This window comes from Lutjanus erythropterus, chromosome 22 (genome assembly GCF_056507025.1).
Source record: "Lutjanus erythropterus isolate fLutEry1 chromosome 22, fLutEry1.hap2, whole genome shotgun sequence".
Classification (NCBI taxonomy): Eukaryota; Metazoa; Chordata; class Actinopteri; order Lutjaniformes; family Lutjanidae; genus Lutjanus; species Lutjanus erythropterus.
The window spans coordinates 6613471-6624516 of record NC_139338.1 but is presented as its reverse complement, the minus strand read 5'-3'; the positions used below and the strand labels follow the sequence as shown (position 1 = coordinate 6624516).

Here is an 11046-nt window from a genome sequence, read left to right as displayed (position 1 = left end):
CCTGAGTCAAACTCAGTTGTGGTGTAAATTATCTAGATATAAGGATTCACACCTCATATCTGGTGGTTTTAAAAACTTGCATTTTATGAAAATACACTTTACTCTCTGGCTGCAAAAGGATCTAGTTGAAAAGAGTTATGGCTGTACTGTCACATTACAAGACATAATGTTCTGTGCCAAAACATCAGGAATTGATATTATAACTCAATTTAAAAGCCCTCTACTTTGCCTGCTCTGTGTAGCACTATTAATCAGCTATAAAGTAAGATTAGTGATTGTCCCCAATGAATAATTATCATTCTCATAGCACTAATGCTGAAACTGACTCTGAAATGCATTTAGTCAAAGTAACACCAGAAGAAAGAAGGATGAAAGCTGAGATTGAGTTAATTCCCACGATTTATGTGTTTTCCAGCTCATCATGATATACTGTGACAGAGCAACAATACAATTATTAAGGATCTATTTAGCATCATCAGGAAAATTTAATGTCACTTATTTATTTACCTTTATTTAACCAGAGAAGTCAGCTAAGAACCAATGATGATTTACAATGTAAATACTAAGCAAACAGGTCCAAATGCAAAATGTGACTGGAGGCAGGCTCAGTTTGAACAGTAGTTTAGAATGTGACTGAGGACACCTGCTGGTAACTTTTAGAGAGACAGTACTGGGTGAGCATCATCATCAAACAAGATATCTGTCACTGTGTACCTTGGATTCACAAACAAATTAAATTTGTTCTGGCTGAGGATTAAAAATGTTTTATTATTTGTTAAAATGACTCTACGGCAACCAATTTGAGTTAAATGCAAAAAAAAAAAAAAAAGGACTGGCTTCTTTTGGAGATTTGTTTCAATATTGGCCAAATTTGGCCACAAAAAAGAACAGACTTTTTTCTAAAACTGTACTTCAAATTCAAAATGTCATTGCCAAACCAGGAAATGATGCCAGGATTTAGTCATAAAAGACAAACGGCACACCAGAAACCAGGTCAGCATGAGTAAAAATCCAACTTAATGATGTTGTTTTTGCCCACTCCTAATTAAACTTGATACTACAGTTTAAGAAAGACTGGACTTTAGTACAATGCTAAACCAGTAGAAATGAAAGAAAGAAATGGTCTTCTAACATTTTGGTCCAGTCTGAATGCATACAGCACAGTCAACTGCAGTTAGCTGTCTGCCTCTATGATTTCTTTGGACTAAGCCTTGTGGAAAGGAAAGGGTAAGGGATGACATATCTGGCTATTAGTGAAGGAAGTAGTCTAGTTGTGGTAATGTAGTCCTAAGTGGAAGGTGGAGAATCCCCTTTTGGTCAAGAGAAGATTCCAGCAAGTGTGGTGTAAAAGCACTCTCAGCAGCTGGGGAGGTAGTAGTAGCAGTACTCTGGAACCTCTCAGTTTTTTTTTCTACTTCCAAGTAGCATTATCAGTGGGCGCAGACCAAAATGCTCCTGGGTGCAAATGGAGAAACGTACAACCAATCAGTGCAACGAAATGTGAGACATACTGCTGGGCAACACATGCAAGTTGTGGCAGTGCTTCATCAGCCTACAAGAAGAAATGGTGGCCTGGTTACAATCTTTCTCAAATTATAACTAAACATCACATGTTAAAGTTACACCACTAGTCTGGGTAGCCAGAGGGTGTGCTAAACAAGTATTTTTATCTCTTAATGCTCTGTTTTGACAAATAAAGTACAATCCAAATTCCAAAAAAGTTGTGATTTGCCTAAAACATAAATGAAAACAGAATGCATTGATTTACAAATCCTTTTCAATCTCCTGTATATTAAATTGAATACAGTACAAATCTTCATACACAACAGTCAGGGGTCTCTGTTGTCTTATTTTGTACCTCATAATGATAAACAGATTTTCAGCAGGAGGCGGCTCAGTCTAGTACCTGAACTCTTTACCAATGAAGCTACACTGTTGTAACACATGCAGAATGTGTCTTGGCATCGTCTTGATGAAATAAGCAGGGACGTCCCAGAAGAAGATGTCTAGATGTCAGCATATGTTGCTCCAGCACCTGATGATGCTGTGGGCACTAACACACCCCCATACCATGACTTTGAACTTTGCAATGTAAACAATCTGGATGGTCCTCTTTTCCACTTTAGCCTTTACCTATAGACTAAGGTGATGATACATGGCAACATGGGCATCAGAAGCTTGCGTGCGATGCACTCGGATACATGTTGGCACTTTTGCCACGGCTCTATGAGCAGGAAAACACAGCTCTCTTGGTCAGTGCAGCACAGACTGAGGAACATATTGCTTCACTTGAATATATTTACCATTCATACTGACTGGACACAGAAGTGGTGAACTTTCGCTTTATAATGATCTTGTGTGAAACTTGACACCACAGTTTCAGAAAAACTGAACCCACTCTGGTTCGTTCTGAATGCCTACAACACAGTTAATTGCTGAGAGCTTTCTGATGTTTGCTTCTAATATTTCTTTGGCATTAGCAGAAGCCATTAGACCAAGCCTTGTAGAAAGGAAAGGGTAAGAGATGACATAAATTCAACTATCAATGAAGGAAGTGCAGTGTAGTCTAGTAGTAGGAATGTAGTCCCAAGAGGAATGTTGGGATTGTGGTTACTTTGAGAATCCACTTTTGGTCAAGAGCAGATTAGAGCAAATGCATAGTGAAAGCACTCTCAGCTGCTGGGTAAGTTAATGGATGAGTTACCAGTGCTAAATAGCCAGGCATCACCACACTAATTCACAAATGTCTATTAGTCTGGAACCTCTCAGTTAATTTTTATTTGCAAGTAGTTTTATCAACAGGCATGGACCAAAATGCTTCTAGACAATAAGATAAACCTATGATCAAACATGACAAAGCACAGAGCAGCACATGTAAGTTAGGCGGTGCTTTGACAGTTTTCAAACAAACATGTCGGCCTGGTCACAGCTTTCTCAAATTATAGCTAGACTGTACAATAAAATGTGTTTCTGAAAACTTCTGAGGTGAGAAATAGGCAGTAACAGAATCTTGATTCACATTTGATCAGCACTGAGTCTTGTGAGCCTTGTTCGTCCAAACGTGTGACTTTTCAAATCTGGACCGTGATGGTCTGCTGTCAGTCAATGTATCTAAACCAGCCCGTATTGAATGCTGTGACTGACCCAACAAGGGCCAGGAAATTGTAAAGGGTGGAAAAAAATTTCTAGTCTCCACCTCTGGGTAGCCAAGGGGCATGCTAGATCGTATTTTTGTCACCTAATGCCATGCTTTGACAAATAAAGTAGTACCTATAAGCTAGGGAGGTGATTAGATCCCAACAAACCAAGTGTGGGACGAAGAGTATGTTTGTGTGGGACATGTTACCAATGCTGGGAGGTAGCCCAAAATTTCAATATGAAAAAATAAACATTTCTTTTCTGCACCTTGGCTTTTAACATCTCTATGCTTTGCTTTTCCTTGCTGGGCGTGAGGTATCAAACACCTGGACAGGTTAACCTGAACTTGTCACATATATGTGCATTCTGTTTGACAACAGCCTTCCATACTTTCTTTACAGCCACTGGATAAAAGCCAGATTTTATAAGACTTTTGAAAACTAGAGTCAAAATGTGCAACATGGGACAAGGGATAAAAACGCTGTGCAGTCCCACATAAAGTCAGACAGTAGTGATACATGACAATAGGGGCATGGGTAACACACAATGCATCCTGGTACATGTAGGTACTGCCAGCAGGCTTTGAGAGCATGAGAACTTAGTTTTCTTGGTCAATACAGCAGCACTGAGTAATTTATTGCTTCAACCGACTACATTTACCATCAACACTGACTGAACATCCACATGAAAAGTTGCCAAATTTTCTCTTTAAAGCATTGCTGCTAAAAAAATGATTAGATACAAAAATGTCTGTGCAGCTACGAGACTTGCCGCTGGGTGGTGTAAGAGAATGGTAGAATAAATGGAGAAGTTGCTGAAGCGTTTTCAGAGCTGGACAGAAATCAAGCCGTATTGTAAAGTTGACTGAATAAACCTCTGTCGGTATATGACTCATGTTTGACTAATTACAGAGTATAATAAAACTGGTCACACAATGGCATGTATGTGCAATGGCTGTCTTTGCATCAGATAACACAATCACAAGCTGTCGCAATTTAATATTCCACCCTAAATCTAAGAAAATTTGATTATCTACAGTGGTGAGTTCACACCAGAAAAGTGGTAATACCCAAAACACTCTTCTTCTATCTTCTCACATACTGTTCACACCTTGCTCAGTTTAGAAACTTCATTGTGCACATGGTGTGAAAAACGCCTGAGGTGCACCGTTGTACAAATTTCTTTTTTGAGTGTGAACAGCGACGCATGTGGTACACTCTTTAAACTAACCTTTCAAAAACAGCACATACATCCTGTTTCTCTCGAGTGTGCAATTTCCTGCTCTGGTTTTGACAGACCAGATCAAAGTATATTTTCAACACCGCTGCTTGTGGGCCATCACTTCTGGTGTTTTACCCTGAGGAGCATGGGGAGCATGGTGCTGATTTTACTGTGGGCCTGGATTATCCTGCGCTCGGGAGTGTGTTCAGTCTCACTGCCAAAAATCACTGATGACAAGTTCATTGATGACTGTGTGAGGGAACACAACAAGGTGCGTTCCTCCGTCCGTCCAGCTGCAACTGACATGCTGTACATGGTAAGTGTGATTCATGGATAATGGATAAGGACTTGACTCTAAAGTAATGCTTATAATCTAATTTATTTCTCATAAGACAAAGAAAACACCATCGTGAGAAACAAACTTTTCTTCTGTGTCGTCAGACCAGTATCGCTGAGAAATTGATTTGTTTCAATGATAATTCAGTGGTTTTGCTTGTGGTGGCGCACAATAACCACAGTTATGCACAAAACCTTTTGCGTTAGGTTCTGCTTTAGTCAACACTGACACGTGAATTTGCCCCGTTGACCAACAGCAAACATCTAAAAAATGACAGAAACAAGAGCTAAAATAGGGAAAGTTATCTTAGTTTATTAACCGTGTAGTTGCAGAGTTACTTAACGATACTGATGAATACCATTTAGGAGAATTCCACAGCTCTGTATCAGTCCTGGAGGGAGATATGGTAAAAAGTGTTTTTGGCTGATAGTGACACAAATCTACCAACACTTGTATATTTTACAAGCATTTGGCTGATGGCTGGTCCTAACAGGATGTTCAGCATAACAACACAGGATCTGACAACTAACGTAGCCTACATTCACAGAGAGAAGAAGAGAAAGAGAGCCAACACAGAGGACAGCAAAGGTTAAACACACCATAAAGGTGTGTAATGTTACCTGATCAGTAAAACTATGCTTACATTAGTGACAAAAGCAAACATCTTCCCCTTCTCACAGCTGCCACCAAACCCTTATGATGATGTTAGCCACCTGGTCTCCCTCATTCATTTCTATGTTGGAAATTTAAAGTAATCCTATGATCCAACTTTATTTGCTCACTGATTGCACAATTGGCTGTTAGAGTCCACTTTGCGATAGTGTATACTGACCATGTGGAAACTGAAATTACGTTAATGAGTTGAGACTATCTTGCTAGACGGGTGGCGACGGTGCACAGGTCACGGTTGATATCCTCCACACAGATCCGACTCATTAGCCACGTTCCCCCCCAAACCACCCGCAACTATTAGTCCCAGGAACTACTTTCCAAAGGAACTTTCCTCAGCCTTTTGTCGTCTGTGTCTCTACTGTGGCCTAAAGACCCGGGAAGATTAGGTAAATTAGTCTGCTAGCTTTTGAGAGGTAATTTTTGTGTGTGACTATATTACAACATTTACACCATATAAAGCAGGTGTTTCCTGCTGACTCTCAAAATGCTCTATTGTGATATTGTGATACATGCGAAGATTCGGGGCAGTGGTTCATTTTGTGTTCTAGATAGCACTTATTAGATGTTACCCATCTTCCCTGTTCTGATTGCATATAAAAGTAAACTTAACTAACTTTTTAAAGCCAATGTTATACATATGGTGGTTTGTTCTTTATACAATGACTATGATATAACAATAGCAATATATCTTCTTGCTTACAGTATCTAAATACATATATTTAAGTGTAACCTGTACTTTCAGGACTGTACTACCTCCCAAACAAGGACTTTCTGGGGGATTAAATAATGTCCCTGGAATGGAATTTAGTCCCTAGTCCCTGCGATGCAGATGCGCTGAGTTCCTCTAAAGGTTCCTAGTCCCTGGGGACAGTTCCTGCAGTGGAAACAAGGCTTTTGTTGATGATGTCACATTCCAATTCCCTAATGCACCATTAAGTTTAATTCAAGTCTGCTGATTATAAACTACTCCACATAAGAAGCAGAGTTTTAAACATTTCTAAGACAGGAATCCAAGTAAACATCTTGTGAATGAACCAATTTGTGAAAATGTATTGTCTCATTAGTAACTGATCAAAAGAGCTTACTAACTGACTGTTAGCAAGTAAGCTAACTCCCCTTTTTTTCTCCCTTGTCTTCACTAACTCTTCATTGAATTAATACAAATTGAAATCCGTTCACCTCCATTGTACTGGAGAAATTTCAAAACCTGGACAAATACCACAAGAAGGAAGTGAAAAGTTTGTCTTTTGGATGAATCAACACTTTCAATTTAAAAAGAGGGGGTCTTTGTGAAGGACAGTTGCTTCATATTCTTTATCTCTGCTTGTTCAGACCTGGGATGAGGGCCTGGCCATTACAGCACGAGCGTGGGCGAGACGCTGTGTGTTTGAACACAACGTCTACCTCAAACAGGTCCACCGTGTGCATCCTACCTTCTCCTCTGTAGGAGAAAACATATGGACAGGCTACCCACCATCATATTTTGATGTGACGCGTGCCATAAAAAAATGGGTGGATGAAAACCAGTACTATGACTACAACAGCAATGGCTGCACAAATATCTGTGGCCACTACACACAAGTATGTGCACTTTTCTACTATCTGTATACTTCTGCAAACACATTGTTTGTGGTGAAATGTTTTGAAGGGGTCAGAGCAAATAGAGGAACTACTCATGTTGTGTTATATTCAGTCTGCACTGCTCAATTTAACCCTTTTGTTGTCTCCAGGTTGTGTGGGCAAGCAGCTACAAAGTTGGTTGTGCCGTCCAGCTGTGCCCAGATGGTGTCAAAAACACTAAATTTCCTAATGAAGAGGGTGTCCTTTTTGTATGCAATTATGCTCTAGGGTAAGATGAGTTATGACTTTAAAATGACTTTAACTTTACATTTTACACAAAGGGCTAAAGAAAATACTGCATCATATTTTACAAAAATGTGTATTGTTCCTCCAGCAGCGTTAAAAACTTCTCTGCACACACTTTCTGTGAAAATTTCTCTGCTGGTGGTTGAGACTGACAAAATATGGTTTCAGTTCTGGTTTCACGTGAAAAACGGAAATGGTAACGGTTACAGTGCTGCCACATGTATTCACCATACACATCTAACAAAGTTCAGCATCAAGTATCCTGTTTTTCATTCCATCAATAAATTGCATTAAATTATCAAAATAATTCATTTCTTTTTAATTTTTGTGTAAAATCTGATTTAACTTCTTCGTCTGTGCCATAATGCCATTGAAATTCACTTTTAAGTGTTGTTTTATAGTCGGAGTTCAATTTTGTTTTGTTTTAGAGGGGAAAAAAGGTTTAAAATTGCAATAACTACAAAATTTGGCCAGTAAAAAAACTTAAAAGCCATTTTTCTCAGTTTCACCCTTTGCATAGTTACTGCAGTCAGGCAGCATAGAGGTCCATTGTCCAAAACTATGCACTGGGTGACATGTTCTTTCATTATCAAGTATTCACACGCTAGTTTATTTTGACCCAATCCTGCATACACATTCTTGCTGCCCCAAATACTCCCAATACGCCCTTCTGCAGAGGCTTGATGATGAGCTGATCATGTGAATCAGGTGTGTTGGAGCAGAGAAACATCTAATACATGCAGGACAGTGAGCCCTGAGGACTTGGGTTGGGGAACACTGCCCTAGAGCAACAAACGGGGATTAGTCCACCGCTGTAAATTGTCCCCAACAAATGCAATATTACCTCCAGTTCATAAAGTCTGATTAGAAACTACAGTGACCAGCTGTTTTAGGAAAGCATTTTGAATACACAACTATATGCTTGTGAGCTGTTTTTAAAAAATTCTGAAGCTATTGAGAGAGGGACTGACACTGTTGGTTTGGGTCTTTGTTGACAGTAATAAACAGAATAATGTCTTATATTTCCCTCTTTTGAACACCACATCTAAGCTAACGAGGTGTCAGTTAAAGGTTAACAGCAAGCGATAGGAGACAATAAGGTGGAAGCTTCAGAGCAAAGATAACCCCAGAATGAACAAACAAGCACACGTTTTTACCAACAACACAGGAAACGGATTTAACTGACTGTGGTTCCTTGTGCAGGGGGAACGTGTTTGGTTTAAAACCCTATAAAACTGGAGGAGCAGCCTGCTCTGGATGTGAAGGCACCTGTGTTCAGAACCTCTGCCGTGAGTATTCAGTCTGCTTTTTGGTGATGCAAAAAATCCTCTATATCCTGATTTTGAATACAGGTTTAGTTTTACAAATCACTAACACTTTTAGTGCCAGACTCCAGTAACATATTGCTCAATTTAACCGTTTAGAACATGTACACTGTAAAAAGTCATACAGAAGTTTAGTGAAATCAACTCATCTTTATTCATTAACTTAACGCAAATATTCAAGATTTATCTATTCAAGTTACTTAAAGACCAGGAGCTATTTGCATATAAATGAATCCTTGAATAATAAATGAGGGCGAGGTGTAGAACTGTATGTAAGCAATTTTAACAAGGTATTTGGACATATTTTGAAAAAAAGGGACTTCAAACAAATCAGAAACAAGCTATTTGTGTTGTTTAAAACATAACTGGAGGTGGGCTTTAAACTTCAAATTCCTACGTCTAGCTTTTTAAGAAAACAGTTCAGAACTTATAAATGTGAGTTCTTCTCACCTGAAGTCTTTGGACGTACAATGATGAGTTGAATGAATGTACTGTTTCTTAGTCTGAAGAAAACATATGTGATTAACTTGCTGTGTTAAGAGAAGTCAAGGCCGCTTGTTTTTACAAGAAAGAAAACACTGTGAACCATGATGGTTTATACTGAATCCAGCCTCTACCTCCTCACACTTAAAATTTAGTAAATTTGACTGTTTTGTGTGCAGTGAAGAAATGACTTTTCAAACTGATGAACTGTAAAAGGGAATCACATTTGTTTGTAATGTTCAGAGTGGTTCAACTTAATATCTTCAGCTTAGTGAAAATGTTTTCTCAAGTACAACAGAATTAATAAAGTTTATTTGACTAGAAAAGTGTATTTGTTTTGAATTATTACATGTTACCTCAACTTGTCTTTTCAAATTCAGTCAATTTTTAATTTCAAGGCACCCTGGACACTAAGTTAAAACATACTGTTTATTTTTACAGTGTACTACTTCTAAAGGAAGCAGTACAACTCATAAACAGACACTAAGTCATTTTAACTCTAAATAAAGAGAATAAATGTGAAACAGGCAACAATAACATGTTCTGCAACGGAAAGAGAACATGCTGGTTCCAGCATCATTGTTGGACAAGCAAATATTTAAACTTGGCATGTTTTCTTAACATCTTTCTTAATGTCTTCACAGGTAGCCAAAAACGAGATTCACAGAAAAGTAAGTGACAGCACATGAGCTGTAAAATACAGTCTGAAGCAGAAATGCAAAATTGTACTAAATACATAAAGCACTCAGTCTGACTTGATTTGTGTCTCCAGGATACAGCTGGAGCCCAGACTGGGACCCTGCCCCATCTTCCAGTGACACCAAAGACTATGTAACTGGTGGCTCCAACGATGTTGTTGTTGGCTCCAACTATGTGTCTATCCTGATTGTCCGACCCATTGCCCTCATCTTCACCTTCATCACGGCATATGTGGTCCACCACTTTTACCCTGACGTGTTCTGCTATGAATAGATCACCTGTGGTCACCTGAAGGACATGGACTCATTCAGCCAGTGCTAAGATACATAAAGATTTGAGTGTAATTCAACTTTTATTTTTGCCTATACACAGACATAAATTGTCGAAGTTCAGTCCCACTGCTCTAATAAAGCTGTTCACTGACACAGCAGGCACCTGTTCTCTGTGAAAGCTGTTAAATCCACCTGTGCAGCACCAAATGGCAGACAGAACACATTAGCAACTAGTTAGTGAACGCAGTGCAGTTTAGCAGCTACAGAACCAGATGGCGAAGCACAAAAAAGTCCTAACCAAAAGCGAAAATTGGGCTCGACTCTTTGTCTTGACTTTCCCTGTCTGGATGAGTAAATAGCAACTGGATGCTAGCATGATCTCCATATCAACTCTATGAGGTGATGTGTTTACAGTTTATCACACTGCCCCAAAGTGGCAAACAAAAAATTTATAAATAATGCTTTAATATTAAACTAGAATTATGTCTTATACCATGGTCTGGGTCAATTTTCTTTACCAATTGGCTGGCATGTGTGCATTAACACAATTCAAATGAATGATGATGAAATGATTCAAATGAAATCACTGCTTGAAATTCATCTGCTACACAACTTTAGCAACATTAAAGAGCACAGCTCAAAAATTACTCGTTATCAACTGCAGCAAACCAGCTGAGTCAGCAACTTGATAAACTAACCACCATGAGAAAAACACACCAAAGCCTGATTTTAACATTTCTTTCAATCTATTTACACCAATTTAGAAAAATGACACGCAGTAGAAGATGGAAACAGACAAGGAAAAAAAAAACAACTGAAAAACAGCACAAGGAACGGAGACCTGAAGAGAAGGATGAAATTAATATGAAAAACTCAACAAAATGAGCAGTTAATGTACCGAAAGACTTTTTAAACCAAAAAAATAAAAGAACACTGTTTCGGAAACATACTATGTGGTCCTGCTTCACAATACCTTACATGAATTTTATGCCCCAGTTCAGTCCACTAAGGCAGGTAGCGAGTACAGTGTTTA

The 11046-nt window shown here is 38.8% G+C and overlaps 1 protein-coding gene across 1 annotated transcript; it reads left to right on the top strand.

Annotated features, from left to right (window-relative positions):
* The first annotated feature begins 4407 nt into the window (after positions 1–4407).
* On the top strand, positions 4408–10127 carry glipr1a (GLI pathogenesis-related 1a). Its single transcript, XM_084711337.1, has 6 exons — positions 4408–4675; positions 6701–6949; positions 7099–7217; positions 8438–8523; positions 9687–9713; positions 9815–10127. The coding sequence occupies exons 1-6, from the start codon at positions 4505–4507 to the stop codon at positions 10012–10014; spliced, it is 852 nt and encodes a 283-aa protein (XP_084567463.1). The 5' UTR covers positions 4408–4504; the 3' UTR covers positions 10015–10127.
* The last annotated feature ends 919 nt before the right edge of the window (positions 10128–11046 follow it).

What these genes read in the sequence shown, in the direction of transcription:
- glipr1a (XM_084711337.1), top strand. Translation starts at nt 4,505, where the DNA reads ATGGGGAGCATGGTGCTGATTTTACTGTGGGCCTGGATTATCCTGCGC. An exon ending in GTATGCAATTATGCTCTAGG is followed by an intron (nt 7,218 to 8,437) that starts GTAAGATGAGTT and finishes TTCCTTGTGCAG; the next exon opens with GGGGAACGTGTTTGGTTTAA. An exon ending in AAAACGAGATTCACAGAAAA is followed by an intron (nt 9,714 to 9,814) that starts GTAAGTGACAGC and finishes TTGTGTCTCCAG; the next exon opens with GATACAGCTGGAGCCCAGAC.